The 16,540-nt window shown below is 55.8% G+C and overlaps 1 protein-coding gene across 1 annotated transcript in view; it reads right to left on the reverse strand.

The window, feature by feature from the left end:
* The window catches only part of CACNA1A (calcium voltage-gated channel subunit alpha1 A), a 141,424-nt gene that overhangs the window by 30,112 nt on the left and 94,772 nt on the right, over positions 1–16,540 (reverse strand). The window contains exons 32-37 of the mRNA XM_067560509.1: positions 8,566–8,682; positions 7,857–7,922; positions 7,517–7,617; positions 6,975–7,125; positions 5,610–5,737; positions 1,969–2,065 (exon numbers count right to left, since the gene is read on the reverse strand). Of these exons, the coding sequence (XP_067416610.1) occupies positions 1,969–2,065; positions 5,610–5,737; positions 6,975–7,125; positions 7,517–7,617; positions 7,857–7,922; positions 8,566–8,682 (660 nt within the window). The remainder of the gene's footprint in view (positions 1–1,968; positions 2,066–5,609; positions 5,738–6,974; positions 7,126–7,516; positions 7,618–7,856; positions 7,923–8,565; positions 8,683–16,540) is intronic.

Raw genomic sequence — 16,540 nt, forward strand, 5'->3', positions numbered from 1 at the left:
CCTCGTGGGGGAGCCTGGAGATCACAAGAGATCGGCCTCAGACCCTGGCACCATTTTCAGCCCTGACTCAGACTCGTCTGCAACTGAAGCTGCTGCAGTTTCACCCGCTTAATCCCAGGCTGAAGTTAGCTCCCGCTGACCTGATCCTGCACCTGTGTGGAATCCCATCCATTTCATTGCTTCACTGTCCGCCCGGCTGGACCCAATTGCAGAATCAGGGCCTTGGAGCTTGTCTGCATGGGGAAACCGACTGGCCTAGCTAGTCCAGAATCACTCTTCCGCGGCAGCTAGTCCAGAACAGCTATAAAATACTAAATATACACCACCACCACCCAGCTCTTACCCAGCGCCTTTCATCTGCTCTCAAAAGCACTTAACCAAGGAGGTCGGTACCACTATCACTGAGGCACAGAGAGGGAAAGCGACTTGTCCCAGTCCAGTTGCTCTACCGACTAGGGAACACTGTCCAATTCACACTCTGCCTTACTTGACAATAACGTCCCTCTGCAGACAAGCCCCCATTCACCGACGTAAGCTAAACAAAAACACGTCTGGTTTAAACGGAAATCGGTGTTTCCACACAGCCTTCTCGGCTGCTTTTTCATAGGATTGAGATCACAGATTGCCCATTGCAAATGCAATCATATAGTCTGATCTCCTGCCGCCCACAGGCCAGCCTGGAATTAATTCCTGTTTGAACTAGAGCCCATCTTTCAGAAAAAACATCCGATCTTGATTAAAACATTCCCAGTGCTGGAGAATCCAACTCTCTCTCCCTCCACCTAGCATCACAACCCTTGGTAACTCATGCCAATGGTCAATTATCCGGTTAAAAATGTGTGCCTAAATCCACACCTGTCCAACTTCAGCTTCCAGCCACTGGATCTCATTCTAGCTTTAGCCAAATGTTTCCAATCACACCTTTAGATCTTCACTGCAGTTAGCTCGAGTTATCAACACTCGAGTGACTGACTGCTCTAGTCAGCCCAGCTTGACCCAGAGCACTGGAAATCTGGCCAACGGGTAGCTTTCGCCAAGTGCTGTGCACTCACAACTGGACCCAGATTGTCTGAGGCTGGAACTCAGCAGCTCACTTCCGGATGGGCTTTAAAACTGTTTGAAAACCTGGCTACTTATTTCAGTCCCTGAGTGCTTATCTCCCTGGGGAAATGTACCAGTTTAACTAATTGTACTGCTAGCGTCACAGCAGTGGACTCTCTCCTCCCGCAACAAGAGTGCCTTTGTCTGGTTTCTGTTATGCTGAGCTCTTTTGAAAGGTCTGGGCTGTATGTTTATACAGCTCCACGCACAGTGGTCTCTGAACATGGCCGTGATCTCTACGAGCGACTCTGATGCTAATGAGAGGGAATGCAGTGGAAAGCTTCCCTCTGACTTCAAGAGATTCTAGATCAGGCTCACATGGGATGTATGACCCTGGACCTCTTCCCATGGTCCAGCTTTGAGCTGGAACCTTTCAACTGGACAGTGAAGGCAATTTCCATCCACCTGTCTCTCATCCATTGAGGAAATCTTTAATGACCGAGAGGTGCCAGGTCTGTCAGAGCTGTATGGGTCATCCTACCGAAAAGGGTTTGACGGGGTGAGGTGGAAGAATTCAGCATTTTGGAGCAATGTCTCTGCCACCAAATAAAACAAGGCTGGGTAGGAGGAATCCTTAAAAAGGGGATTGTAGCGAATTAACATGCACCTTGGACTTTAGTTCTTACCCACCCCAGCTGACTTGCCATAATGGAGTCTCTGAAACATGAAATGCTAACGGACTCAAACGGACACACCGTACTGTTTAAGAGATTTGATCAAGGAAAAAAAAAAAAAACCACAAAGAAATGTATAAAAAGATATTGTATAGGCTGATTTTTAAAAAAATGTTTTGGTTAAAAAAAAAAAATAAAAAAAAAAATTAAGTGAATTTGATTTGTGCAATTTTGTCTTTTTAATTTATTCTACCTTATAAGCAACCCGGGGTGGGCATTTCTTCCCTAACCCAAGGGGTGGAGACATATGCCTCAGCATCTCATACATATCCGTGAAAGTCATCCGGCCCCTGGTAGCGGAAAGAAAAAAAAAAAAAAAAGCACGAAAAAATAGACAAGAGAGAGATGGCAAAGAAGAAAAAAAAATATTTTAAACCAATTGAAAAAGAAAGGACGGAAAAAAAATGGAAGAAAAAAATGCAAAGATTACGTCGCTGCTTCTCAGCAGAAAGAGGGAGAGCTCCCGGCTTCCATTCCTACGTGTAACTGCCCAGCTTGGGGGTGGAGGGGGATTGATTCAGCAAAACACTTAAGCGCCCATCGATCCACTGCCCAGCGAAATCAATGGCAGTTTGTCCATTGCTTTCAGTGAGGGTAGGCATCTGCCTAAGTGATTTGCTGGGTTCCTGGAGTCCTTCAGGCAAAATTCCTCCTGGCTTTGCGGGAGGGAGGACTGCAGGATCAGGGCCACCTTTGTAGCAAAGGACAGGAAAGAGAGAGAGAGATTTAGCTCAGAGCGCGCCTCCTTGCCAGTGCTGGAGAAGAAGGGCGGGGAGGGGGGAAGGTGGTGGATGGGCGGAGGGGAAGGGAAGGGATAAATGGCAGAGGTGTCAATGCAGTTTCCGTCCTCCCCAAATGGAAAATATCGATGTGTGAAGGGTGGTGGAGGGGTGTGTGTGTGTGTGTGCAGATAGACAGACAGAGAGATATACTGGTACGAATCTTCGATGCCTAGCTTCAGCTAACAGCAAGCAGAAAGGGTTCAAAATCACCGATACACTCCATGCGGTACTGGGCGGCCTGCATCCTCGTATGCATTCTGGTTGCTAAGGACGTGACTAGGTTACTTCTTGAAAAGTGCAGGGTACCGAGATGTGTGTGTATATATATATATATATATATATGAAATATATATATTAAAGAAACCATAAGCAACATTCATTCCGTTGATGCTAGCAGGTTTTAGTGTAAGTCAAACCTTGCAAGCAACCCTATGAGGGCATTTCTTGCCTAATCCCAGTGGGGGAGATATAACCCGTAATAAACTGTACATATCCTTATAATGAATTCGGCCACTGCAAGAAGAATACAGGGGGTTAGTGCAGATGCTCCAGGGCGAGAGAAACACACAAACTGTCATGTACACACAGATCACAGCCAGGCTGCCAGAAATGGGCATCCAGGCCGGCTATGGGAACTCTGCCTGGATTTACCTCGCAGGGAGGGGCGCGGGAGATGCTGATTTTTGGGGCCTGCATTCCCATGGCCTCCCATTGAGGGAGGTTGGTCTTTGTGGAGTAGAGGCCTTGTGTTGAAATTCATACTGGGGAGCAGCTGGCAGACCACAGAGGTGGGTCTGTTACTGGGGAAACCGAGGCACAGAGCTGCAGGGTAGAGTGACTTATTCAAAGTCACACAGGGAGTGATCAGCAGAGCTGGGGACAGAAAAAGGAGTCCTGACTCCCAGCTCTGTGCTCTAACCTCTCGACCCCACTCCCAGAGCTGGGGACAGGACCCAGGGAACCAGGCTCCCAGCTGTTTTCAGACCAATTGGCCTCTCCCGGGTCCTGATGCAAAGCCCAGTGAAGTCAATGCAAAGACTGCACCATCCACTCCAAGGGATGGGGCAACAGGACCCAGCATTTTGCTTTCTTTTTACTGGAGGGGTGTCACTCATATGCAAAGGAACCCCGGGCCACGGCGGGGTCAGGGTTATGTTTACCCCCCAGTGGCACGGGATCGGGCCGGGGACCGGTCGGGAGCTCCTCCTGCTGGGCTTGGCAGGGCCTGCCAGTTAGGGTTGGCAGCGTAAACCAACACGTTAAACCTGGAACAGCGGACAGCCATGGGAAACGCAACAGGGCACAGGGAAGACGTGGGGCAGCACGACGCCTGGGGCAGCGGCCCCACGGCACAGAACCGAACACAATGCGCCGGAAGTCTTCCGTGGGGGGCAGCGCCAGCCCAGCCCCAGCGCAGTTCCCGGCTCCCAAGGGTACCCTGGGGCAGAGGAGTCAGAATGTCTCAGTGCTGGGGTAAGGGGTACGTCCCCTGTGTCTCGCTAGCGCCTCTCCCTGGTGGTGCTGATCGTGTTACTGCAGAGCATATGGGGAACCACAGGCCTCATCAGGGCGTAAGAAGGAAACAGCCCTGGGTTTTCCATCCAGCTCTCTTGACTACGATCTGTTACCCACTTCACAATGTGCAGTAACAATGGGGCAGCCCAGGGCACCATGGGACACCCCCCAGGGAGTGGCAGAGTGACACCCCCCAGGGCCCTTCGATTTGCTTGGGAAGGGGGGTTGGAGAGAATCCAGCTGCAAAAACCTAAAATTGAAAAAGGAAACATTAAACAGCAACAAGATGCAAGCCTGTCTCTCCCCAGAGTTTGCGTGTGGGAGGGCGCCGAGCGGGACACAGAGCCAGCCCACGAGGGGTGGCCTGGTTTTGGGGTCCACTCTTGCTAGAGCACAGCTGGGTCGGTGTTCTCTGGGAACTGGTCCTGCCTGCCTCGAATCTAATCCAGGACAGCCCGTGCGGGAAGGGTTTGCTTTGTGCCAATCTCCACCTCAGCTGAGCTGCCCGCGGATGCAGCACCTGCCCTGCCCGGGAGGGTTGGCATTCAGCAGTGAGGGAGGTGTCCATGTGCCACCCCCCCCGGGAGGAACACAGCTCCTTGCCTGCCGGCCAGAGGACATGCTGATCTGCCCTGCCCGGGCATGGAGAGGGAGCGGGGCAGATCACTTACTGTTCTGTGTGACTAGCACGGGCTGCTTCTAGCAGGCTTTGTCCATCTTTGTCCAGCAACTAAACCAAGGCACCAGCTGTCCAGCAAACCAGGCTATCGACTAGGATCCAACCCCTTCCCCCCAACTGTAAAGGGGTCTCAGTTCAGGAGACCCTGGCTGATGGCTCCTTCCATAGAATCATAGAATATTAGAGTTGGAAGGGACCTCAGGAGGTCATCTAGTCCAACCCCCTGCTCAAACCTAGACCTCCCGCCCTGCAACTTGAGACTGTTGCTCCTTGTTCTGTCATCTGCCACCACCGAGAACAGCCTAGCCCCATCCTCCCTGGAGCCCCCTTTCAAGTCCATGGTGCTTGGACTCTAGGGTGCCCTGCACCCCCCCCCAACCCCCCAGCCTTGGAAACTTCCAGCTGGACGCGGAAACTTCAGACCCTACAAGAACCCAGGAATCGGAGCCGATTTCTGTGCTGGATTGTCTGGAGCAGGCCAGCTCGCCCGGTCTCCCTGGCACAGAATCAGATCCACGGCCATCAAGCCAAGTCACTGCCCATTCCTGGAATAGTGGATTAGAGAGAGGGCGCCTGGGTTCAGTATCCACTCCCCTTCCCAAGAGAAGCCAGGAGTCCTCCCCCCGCCTCCTGCCCTGCTCTGACAACTAGACCTCACGCTGCCTTGCCCTGGATCCCTCTGCTCACTCCCCCTTTCCCCGCCCTCACAGTCTCTGCTGATCAAGGAGGCTCCACTTAGCTCCCCTGCAGACTTGGACAAATCAGAGCCCCCCAAGCTTCCCCTCGGGGGGGGGGGGAAGGGGAGCCCAGGCTGCTGGGTGCAGGGCAGGAGGCGTGGGACGGGGGCGGGGTCCTTACCAAGCGGCGGGGTCGTACTCGGCCCAGACACGCACATACTCGTCCAGGTGGTGGGGCCCCAGGATGGAGGAATCTCGGGTCAGGTACTCGAAGTTGTCCATGATGACGGCCACAAAGAGATTCAGCATCTGCAGCAGGAGGGGTTGGTGCGTGGGGGCAGGATGGACAGACGGACAGACAGAGGCATGTTGAACAAGCAGCCCAGTGCAGACAAGAGCCCAAGGGCTGAACCCTGCCGGCCTGGCCATGGCCTGGGGAAGCGTTCCCTGAGCGGGGCCTGTCTGGCCCGTCGTGCCGTGTGCCCCCAGCTTGTATTTTCGGTCATTCTCCCCCCCCCTTCCCTTTACTCACGTAGCGCGCTCACGTCAGCACGCACACACCTGCCAGCACACATGCTAACACACACGCGCACGCCAACAAGTAGATACGTGTACACATGCATCAAGACGCACTCTGTTCACACACAACAACAACAGGCAACTGACACAATTCCCACCAGGGCACACCTTGTATGTGCAAACCTGCAGCTCACAAACCACAACAGGCCAAGGCGCACACACGTACTCGCACCCGTGTGTACACATCTTACGCACACATCTGCTAACAGCCAAAGCCACGCAGACACAACATCACACACAACTCAGGCACGGGCCATTACGCCCACACACATACACAACTCCCCCCTGCCGCACACACACAGTGCACACCAATGTTCAGACACGTGGCACGCACGCGCCCCAGCGCACGCGCCCCCTGCACATCCCCACTCGTGACGCACAGCCCCCTGCACATACGCCTGTCAACACACGCACACACGCTCACGCATGCACTCGCGCGCGCACGCGCCCCTGCACACACGTCCCCACGTGACTCGCGCAGCGCACGGCACACACGTGCCCCCTGCACACACGTCCCCACTCGTGCACACTCGCGCAGCGCACGCGCACGCCCCCCTGCACACACGTCCCCACTCGTGACTCGCGCAGCGCACGCGCACGCGCCCCCCTGCACACACGTCCCCACTCGTGACTCGCGCAGCGCACGCGCCCCCTGCACACACGTCCCCACTCGACTCGCGCAGCGCACGCGCCCCCTGCACACACAAACATCCCACACTCGTGACTCGCGCAGCACACGCGTCCCCCCTGCACACACGTCCCCACTCGTGACTCGCGCAGCACACACGCACGCGCCCCCTGCACACACGTCCCCACTCGTGACTCGCGCAGCGCACGCGCCCCCTGCACACACGTCCCCACTCGTGACTCGCGCAGCGCACGCGCCCCCTGCACACACGTCCCCACTCGTGACTCGCGCAGCGCACGCGCCCCCTGCGGCTGCCCGCCCAGTTCCACACAGACTCACCAGGAAGGAGCAGAGGAAAATGAAGGAGACAAAATAAAAATAGGCGAACTCGTTGCCGCACTCGTGCTCCTTGATGCCGGAGTTCTCGTCGCAGGGCTTCCCGCTCAGACAGGACAGCATGATCTCGTGCCATGCCTCGCCCGTGGCACTCCTACAGCCGCACAGAGAGGAAGAGGGGAAGTGCGTTGGGACGGCAGAGCAGGCCGGGGCCCGAGGAGCAACCCAGGAAGCTCCATCCAGCCCCCACAGGCACCTGGGTGCAGGGACGATGTTTGGCACTTCTACAGCAGCATTCACCCCAAAGCACCTACAGGGACGGTTTCTTTCATCAGTGACACGCCCCGGGGTGGGGCCCGGGGGCTGTTTATACTGGGATCCCTGACGTGGCACCGAGATGCAGCTGCCTCTGGGGCGGGGCACAGGGGCTGTTTATACTGGGATTCCTTGCCTGGTGCTGACGTGCAGCCAACTCTGGGGTGGGGCGTGGGAGCCAATTAATAGCCGGACAACACAGCTACGTGATGCACTGAGCAGGGTCTCACCTAAACAGAAGCATGAGGGCCTGGAAGAAGGTGCGGAAGTTGTTATGCTCCGTGATAGCTGACTCCTCCTCTTCGTCTTCGATGCCTATGTTACCGAACACCTGCAAGGGCAGAGGGCCCTTAGACAGCAATGGGGAAGGAGCCTCGTCTCTCTCCGGCCGACAGCCCACTCCCAGCTCCACGCCAGCACCCAGGCTGAGCATCACAGGCCTGGCTCGGAGCCCAGAGCAGTGGCGGATTCACACCCCGTGCTGGGATTCCCACAGCGCACCAAGGCGATGTGGCGAGATGCCCCGTGAAGGCGTCCTGCGCTCCCCGGGCTGGCGTGCCTGACACTCACCTGCATGCCTATGATGGCGTAGATGAAGAAGAGCATGGCGATCAGGAGACAGACGTAGGGAAGGGCCTGGGAAGAGAAGCAGAGCAGGGCATGTCACTCTCTGGGGGCTTCCAACCTTGCAGCCTGCCAGGTTAATAACTCCCGCCTGTACTCTGCTCAGTGCAGCAAATCCAGCTCACACACCCCATGTGCAGGGCTGGCTGGGAGCGTCTCCCCTCCCCCGTACTTCCCACAGCGCTCAGCGCCTCAAAGGCATGGACAGGGAAGAGACCTGTCCCCACAGGAACGCTGACCCAATCCACGGCCGACTGAAATCAGTGGGAAGGCTGCGGTTGCCTTCAACGGGCACCAGATCAGGCCCAGGTGAGTCAGCGGCTGGGGTGAAAACATCACCCGGATACCACCCGGCTGAGACACTTTGAGATCCATTGATTGATCCATCGACAGATGTGTATGGGGACGGACTGGTGGGAGGGTGTGTATGGGAGGGATGGACAGACAGAGTTTGGATGAACGGATGGGGCTGCATGGGGACAGACAGACAGACAGGTTGTATGGGGACAGACAGACAGACATGGAATCATTAGATCTTCAAAGTCAAGGCTCCAGCCTGTCTGCACCAAAGCCTGGCCGTTCCCCAGGGGTCAGTCGTTCTGTGCGTCAGCCGCTGGGTTCCCGGTTCCCTGGCCCAGCCCCCAGCCCCAGTCACCTTAAAGGACTGGACGAAGGTCCACAGGAGGATGCGGATGGTGTAGCCCTGGCGCAGGAGTTTGATGAGGCGGGCGGCGCGGAAGAGCCGCAGGAAGCTCAGGTTGATGAAGTTGTTCTGCGGGGATGAAAGGAAGGAGAGGTGAGCGCTACCCAGACGGGAGAGCCCCACCCCCAGGGGAGACTGCCCTTTATGCGCGCCCGAATCCTCGCAGCGCCGCCGGGGGGAAACAGCCGAGGGGAACATCAACGCAACACACGTCATGAACCCACCAATGGAGAACGAAACCGAAACACACCGAGAACTCAGCCAACTATTAATAAAATAACACGACCATCCGTTGTGAGCACTGTGAATAATGAATAGTGTTAACAACAGCCAATTGTAGTAATGACTAGTCACAAGACCGTTAATTAATAACGAATGCTCAAACAATAGCACTGCGCAGTAGTATTAACGAACCACAAAGAATAAACAATGGTCAGCAGACACAATGCTAGTCCTCAGAAATAACTGTTATAATAAGACCAAGAAATGATCGTGGATGCGATTAATACAGGACGATAAGTAATACGATTGATAAATTAACGATTACTGCAGTGTAGTAATAGAACACACAATGCCATCAATAACAAACAATACCAAACCATGATCATTATACTGCACAATAAATAAAATAACTAGAAGAATGATTATAATGCCCTGGATTCTATTACTAATAAAATGAATATTCATGATTAATAGAGCTGCTAATAATTGAATGGAAATAAGAGCTAATAATAATAATAATATTATCACAAATACTGACAATAAATCCTAACAATGAGCAATGACACTATTAACAGATAACAACGTGGGAGCCACCCAGAAATCTCCACCCACCTGCCACCCCTGGAATAGGGGAAAAGAACATAAAGGAAACTAACACGCTGAGCTCATCGAATTGGGAAACTCAACGGTTATTCGTTAATATCAGGGTTATATTTTTTAAACTATCCCAACAACCAAATGCACTGATATTTTCTGACACAAGCAGGTAAAACGTTGCGGAGTCACATCGCACGTGTACTATGCACACACAACCAGAGAGAAGTAAAGCAGGACAAGAGCCGGGGAGCAGGAGTCCGGAGTGGGAGGGTGTCTGGGGACTTGCAACATGTTACAGATCACACTTGATGATCTGGGCCTGAAATGCATCTGTCTCTGTGCACCCAACAGGTGCGCTGGGATGCTCCCTTGGATGCCCCCTCGTGGCTGGCTGGGGGGGCTCAGCCTGCGGGCGTGGACGCCGTTCAGTGGCATTTTGCTCCGAGAGAGATTTTGTGGAACAGGCAGTGGAAGGCCAGGAGGATGCACCTGCCCTGCGGGTTTCACAAGATGCATTTTGGACCCCGCTCCCCCAAGGAGGGGATGGCGTGTGGCTTCTGGGACCGGGCCGAGCAGTGCATGTAGTAGGCTAGGGAGTTCCCAAAGGCACTAGCTGCTGGGGTTTGGCAAATCTGCCTGGCCTGGGCCTGATTTCCAGAGTGAACAGGTGGCCGAGGCGCTCGGCACCTCTGATAACGGGCCCCAGGCTCCCCCTGACCTCAGCTGCTGCATGACGCAGCTCCAGGCTAACTTCGGGCCCTCTCCCTTTGCCCCCTTGAGGTCACCCCGCCTTTTCAAACAGACAAACTCGCTCCCGGCATTAGACCCTGTGCTGGCTCGGTTCTGGTTCGGCAAATCCATTGCAGATCCGGGAGCCAGCTGTGAAGTTCTGACCTGGATCCCAAGACCCCCCCCTTCCCTCTGCTAATTAATGCACAAACCTATAGGGAAAAGTGGGAGGGGGGGCTGGGATCCCAGCTGCCCCAGCACAGCCCTTGCCCAGGGTTCAAATCCCACCTTGGACATTAAAGGACTAAGCTCATTGAAACTTGCTATGTTTCCAGCCTCAGCCAGACTGGATGAGCCTGATCCCTTCTCTCCACATCCAGAGGGCGGGAGGGACAAATGGAGCAGTCAAGCTCTACTGGGTGACCCCACTGGCTTCAATGGAAGGTTCTCAGGCCCAAGGGGTGTGCAGGGGCCCTTGGTGCTGCCAACTGGGGAATTCTCCGCAGCAGCCGAGAGCGCGGCTTGACTCCCTCCTGCTGCTCTCTGGGGGAAGCCCTGCAGGGCAAGAAGAAACCCCTTTGTTTCCAGGGAGCAGCTGTGGAGCTGCACAACACTCACTGCGGGACGCGTGCGGCTGCACAGCAGACATGACACAAACGTATGCGGGCACACAACACGCACCACGGGCCTTGTGTACAGCTGCACAACACATGCCGCGGGACTCTTGGGTCATCTCATGACCCGGGCCATGGGATCTTTTTGCAGCAGGCCAAACGTGCCAGAAAAATTGCACCATGCTAGCCACAAGACTTGTGCAGCCACACAACATGCACCATCAGGGCTGCGGACCAACACACCCCATGTGACTCTTACAATTGCACAGAACAGGCCACTTGACTTGTACACAACACAGCCCAGAGACCCTTGTGTAGTTACACAATGCACCGCGGGCAACTACCGTGTAATTAACAACACCAGGTCCAAGGGCCTGGCTGTATAATGACACCATAGATACCACCATGGAGCTGTTGTGTAAATACACAACATACATTACAGGCTAATGCACCAACCCATTGGTTCCCTGTATATGTGCCCTTCTCTCCAGCCCACCCCTGCACGGACATGGGGGGGTCTGCCTGCTCCTGGCCCCCCTTCCCAGAGAAGCTTCCCTGCCCTGGCGTGTGTTCCCAGAAGCTGTGAGCCATCCCTCCGAGGAGTGAGGGTAGCATTCGGACTCCGGGGGGGCGTGCGTTGGTGGTGGCTATGCAGCAGCACTGATTTATCAGCCTGCCAGACCGACTGAGAAATCGGACTCATGCAGGAGCAGGAAGAAAAAGGGCCTCCAAGCTCAGCAGAGAGAAATGGGGGGGAGGGGGGGGGGGACTCTTCCACCATCCCACCCAGGAAGCTCTTCCAATATCCTCAACTCCTTTTCCACCCATCTCAGCCCCCTTCCCCCCTGCTTTGGATCTTATGTCTGAGTGCAGGTACAGGGTCCCCCCACTTCAGCTCCTGCTAGTCCCAGGAGATGCAAGGCAGAGCTGTTGGCCTGCTTTGGAGCTCACCCCAGATGCGCCCAGCTGGTAGGGCTCAGGCCAAGTCCTGCTGGGGTGGGGGAGGAAGGGGGGGTCTGTCTCACCCACGGTGCAGATGGCACCCCCTTGCAGTAGCCTCAGCAGAGAGGGGCCATAGAGACAGAGCTCCCCTCTTGCCCATAGAGGGCACCCTGCCAGGGCAGGAGAGGGGTGTTGTGGGGGTGTGAGGCTTGGCCGACTGTTGGCAGGGAACCTCAGGGAGGGTATTTTAAAGTGTGAGACACACTCAGCCCTCCAGGGGCCTGGGGAGAGGAGAATGGTGGGGAACAAGGGCAGTGGGGCCTGGGGGGAGGCAGAGCGTGTGCGAGCGTTTGGGCGGGGTCTGGGAAACAACTAACAAAGGGAGGCAGGGAGCGTGTGCGCACACGGCTCGGGGGAGGAAAGGGTGTGAGGTGTGTGTGCACACAGCGGTGCATGAGTGGGGAGCTGTGGGTGGGGTGGGATAAGTGGGAGTGTGCACACACACCTGGGGGATGTGTCCACGTGTGAACGCTGTGCATACAGGAGGCCGTTTCCACATGCCCATGTGAGGCCTGGACAGGCGTACGGCCTCCTTCGCTCCTTCCCGGTTTCTATCTCAGCCACCGGCTGACGGGGGGCAGGCCCTGCAGGTATCAGCTGCTCTCAACTGAGGCAGGGCCTGGCCCTCTCGGTTCCTTCTTCCCTCCGGTGTGCCTGCGATCCCAGCCCCCAACCCTCGGCATGGCAGAGCCGGATCCCGGAGAGTCCCCAGCTAGCTCAAGATCTGAGCCGATACATTGTGCAGACAGAGGGAGAGGTTAGAAGCCTGCTATTCAACCTGGCGACCGCCTGTCCCCTCTGTGCACCCACTGGGATCACCCCGGGATCCAGCCAGCCACCTGGCATCTACGCCTTGGTCCACCCACATCTCTACCTACGTCTCTCTGTCTACCTGAGACGCCATCAACCTTTCTCAGGAGATCAGCCCCTAGATCAGGGGATCTCTCACCCTGTGACTCAGCGCCGCCTTCCCGTTTGCAAACACCCTATCACGCAGCTTGCACGAGGTCCTTTGACCAGAAAGACACAAGCACAGAGACTTGCTGCTTTGTACGTCCGGAGGAAACAAAAAGGCAGAGAGAGCGCGCGAGAAAGGAAGGAAGAGAGGCAAGGGGGCCGGCGAGCCAGCTGGGTGCAGGCAGCTCTCAGTGCCACAGCGCATGCAGTGCGGAGAGGAGAGGGTGCTCGTAGCTAATGTAATGCATTTAGGCTTCAGAAAGATATTCAACCAACCGGATTCTAGATGTGGATGTTGAGATGAATAGGAGGAGAGGCGTTGGGGGCAGAGGGAGAGATTTGAGGGGGTTGTTTAGTGTCACAGGGTGATTGGCAACCAGCGTAATACACGGAGCTAGAGCGACAGATTGGGGACGGGGGGTTTGTCATCGGGGTGGGGGTGGGAAGCGGGGGAAGTTCAGAAATATTAGTTGGCATGGAGACACAGACCGATTCATGGATGGACACATGGATTTTTCATAGTGCATTTTGATTGGATGACATTTTCAGAGGGTGTTGCGCCAAAATAGCACAGAATAAAGAGACAGCATGGAAAGAAGATAAGACAAGAGACAGTCATTATAGAGAGCACACGGCACGGGGCAGGAGACACCCGACCCACCCGCCTAGGGCAGCACCAGCACCAGCTCCCCCGCCTGCCCAGGAGCCGCTCTGATGCCAGGGAGTGAAGGGCATGGGTCCTCGGCGGCGCTTGGAACCCCAGCGCAGCCCCAACCATCCACCCTCCATGGCTCTGCCGCTCTCAGGAATAAACCTCTGCTGAGGTCATTTATCCCCACGGCTCCCCCCACCCACGGCCTTGGGAGGTGGGCCAGGAAACGGAGGCATAGAGGGGGAAGAGATGCCCCCAAGATCAGAGAGCAAGTCAGTGGCAGAGCTAGGATTAAACCCAGGCGTCCTAGCTCCCAGCCCCGGGCTCCAGGCACTCGACTGCCCTGTCGTCTCTGTGGCTATCTGCTCTACCTGCACCGTTCCCTGTTCCCCGCCCCTCCAGCTCTCCAGAGTTTGCCCTGCCACCGAGCTCTCCTGCCTGTGCGGCTGGGGCCCGTCGCGTTTGCGTGGTACAGGGCAGCAAGGCAAGAGGAGACAGAGACGGCAAAGTGGTACACAGGCCCAGCCCGACATAGTCATCACGGCCAGCCCTCTCCTAGCCCCAGAGCAGGAGAACCCAAAGCTGACAAGTGCCAGGAATCAAAGACCCCAATAGACGAGCATGAGGGCAGGCTGTGTCCGCTGAATGTGGGCAGGCAGACAGGTGTGTGAGACACCAAGGGGGCGTGACTTACACTAGTCAGGGGGTGGGCAAAAGAAGTGTGTCTTGCACACTTAGGGGGTTGGAAGGCAGACAGAAAAGCAGCTCTCAGACGACAGTAAGAACATTTGCAGCAGAGGCACTAAGATCAGGATCTGGGTCTCTGCTGCTGGGGTCTGGGAGGGACAGGCTTTGCACGGGGTCGGCGTCAGGACACCTGAGTTCTATTCCCCATGCTGGGAACACGGCCTAGTGTTTACAGTAGGAAGGAAGAGAGGCTGAGGACACCTGGGTTCCCAGCCATTGGGTGGGAGGAAGTGTGTCCTAGTGGTTACAGCAGGAGACTGGGAGAGAGGTCTTCTGGGTACCATTCCCAGCTCTGCCACTGACTCTCTGTGGCCTTGGGTGACTCACTGCCCCGCTCTGTGCCTCAATTTCCCCATCTGTTAAATGAGGGATTATTATACTGACCCCATCCTGGAGGCTTGATTAACACCGGGGAAAGGTTCTCCAGGCGCTAGTTGGCGCCAGAGATGGAGGAGACCTACTAGAGCATTTAGTTCGTCCCCTCAACCTACCCGGGGCTGCTCCTTGCAGTTCTACACCACAGCTAGTGCCAGCTTGTGACAGGCTGTACCCCATGTACACCCTGGCGGTGTGATCTGTGTATCACTCATGTGCACCCTGGCAGTGTAACTGTGGATTGTCGGATGCAAAGTGTGCCGTGGCTGGTGTTTCTGGAATGCTCACGGCACACTGAACATGACTGTCCCGGCAGCATGTTTCCTGCAGTGTCACACACGTGCAGAGATGAAACTCTGCTGTGGCATATCCCCAAATGTGTCTTTCACATGGTTTGAAAAGAGGCAGATGAACACAAAGCTGTGTCTCCACGGCCCGGTCCGCAGAGGCCTGTGTACAGGAACAATGCCCTGGCCTGAGTGCCTGTGAGCACTTTGGCTCCAGTGGAAGAAATCATGCCCATTGCCGGACAGAGCCGACCACCTGACGCCGGGGGTGTTGGGGAAACTTGTTAAAAGCTGAGGTGTCTCTGTCTCTAGGCTCCCCCCTGGAATCCATCTTCTAAGCAACACCAAAGACTGAGAATCTGCCCAGAGGGAGTGGGGGCCTGATTGCAGCTGGCTGTGGGGTAAGCTGAATACAGACTGACATTTCAGGTTAAGATGCGAGTTATCTTTTAGTTAATTGTGGTTAACGCCTGGCTTTATTAATAATCTGTCTCAGCTTCACTGCAAATCTTGCCGTAGTCAATACACGTATTTGTTTGTTTTATCTAAGGCAGTGCGTGCGGACTGAGTGTGTGCAGAGGCCCCACTGGGAGTGACAGAGCGGCTGCATATCAATGTCTTTGATAAATTGACGGCAGTTCCCAGGGTTGCATCTGGGACTGGGGGTGTTTGCTGGGGTCTTTCCCATGAGTGGCTGGTCAGGGCGCTCCTTCGCTAGGTCAGGGACCGATTACACGCAGGAGGCTGGGCGTGGGCCGACCGAGGAGTGGGTGGTTCACACAGCAAAGCTGGGTAAGTCGGGGCCCAGGAGTGAAGAATTGGGGTGACAGCCAGACACCAGTCCAGATTGCAGGGGGGGATGTCCCACAGGTACATCACAGGCATTGCCACTGGGGGCTTCTGCACATTCCTGCGCCCCACTGCCCCCAACATCGCACTGAAGTGCCGACTCCCCTGACGTTCGCCCAAGGCGTTTTCGCCATTCTGTTCATCCCACAAGCAGGCTGACCCCACATGCCCCGGGAGAGGTCCCCTGCTCCCTGCCTTGGGTTCGGGCTGGCTGAGTTCTCTCCAGGTGGGATGTGAGCTCTGCCATTGGTGCAGCAGGCCCAGTTCAAATCCATCTGGCGTAATGCGTCTGGTGCTGTGCGCACGCCCAGAGGTGTGTGTAATTGGGGAATGTTCCAGTGCTGCTTTCGGTTTTCTCTGTCTCTAGCTCCCAGGGCCCAGACTCTGCTTTCAGTTTCACCTGCACAAATTCGGCGGCACTCCAATAAACATTGGAAAGTGACCTCCAGTGGAGTGACTCCAGATTTACGCTGGCAGACTCACTCCCAATGGAGTGACTACAGATTTACGCTGGCATACCCACTCCCATGCAGTGACTCGGGATATGGCGTCTGAGACCAGAATCCGGCCCTCACTGAATCCATTTTGGGGGGCCAGGGACACCCAGCTGGGTTTGGTTTTGACTCCACCTGCCTTGGCTTTGTCCCTCGACACTTGGGGCTGTCCCCAGAGCAAGAACGCTCCGGCCTCCTCGCACAGAACCTGGTCGGCTCTGGTCTCCCCGCAGCGTCTAGCGGGGATGACACTGAACGTGGCTCCAACCCTGCTGCCTCCCTCGGCCAGCATCGTACGGGCCAGGCCCAACGGGTGCGAAGCCCAAACTGCAGTTCTCAGGTCCCGCTCCCTGAAGCGCCCCCCTCTGGCGAGCGTCCCCCTCTGCATGAGCTAAGGCCATA

The sequence above is a fragment of the Emydura macquarii genome, unplaced genomic scaffold (assembly GCF_026122565.2).
Source record: "Emydura macquarii macquarii isolate MOO-44397 ecotype Brisbane River unplaced genomic scaffold, CSIRO-AGI_Emac_v2 contig_2292, whole genome shotgun sequence".
In the NCBI taxonomy this organism is placed as follows: domain Eukaryota; kingdom Metazoa; phylum Chordata; order Testudines; family Chelidae; genus Emydura; species Emydura macquarii.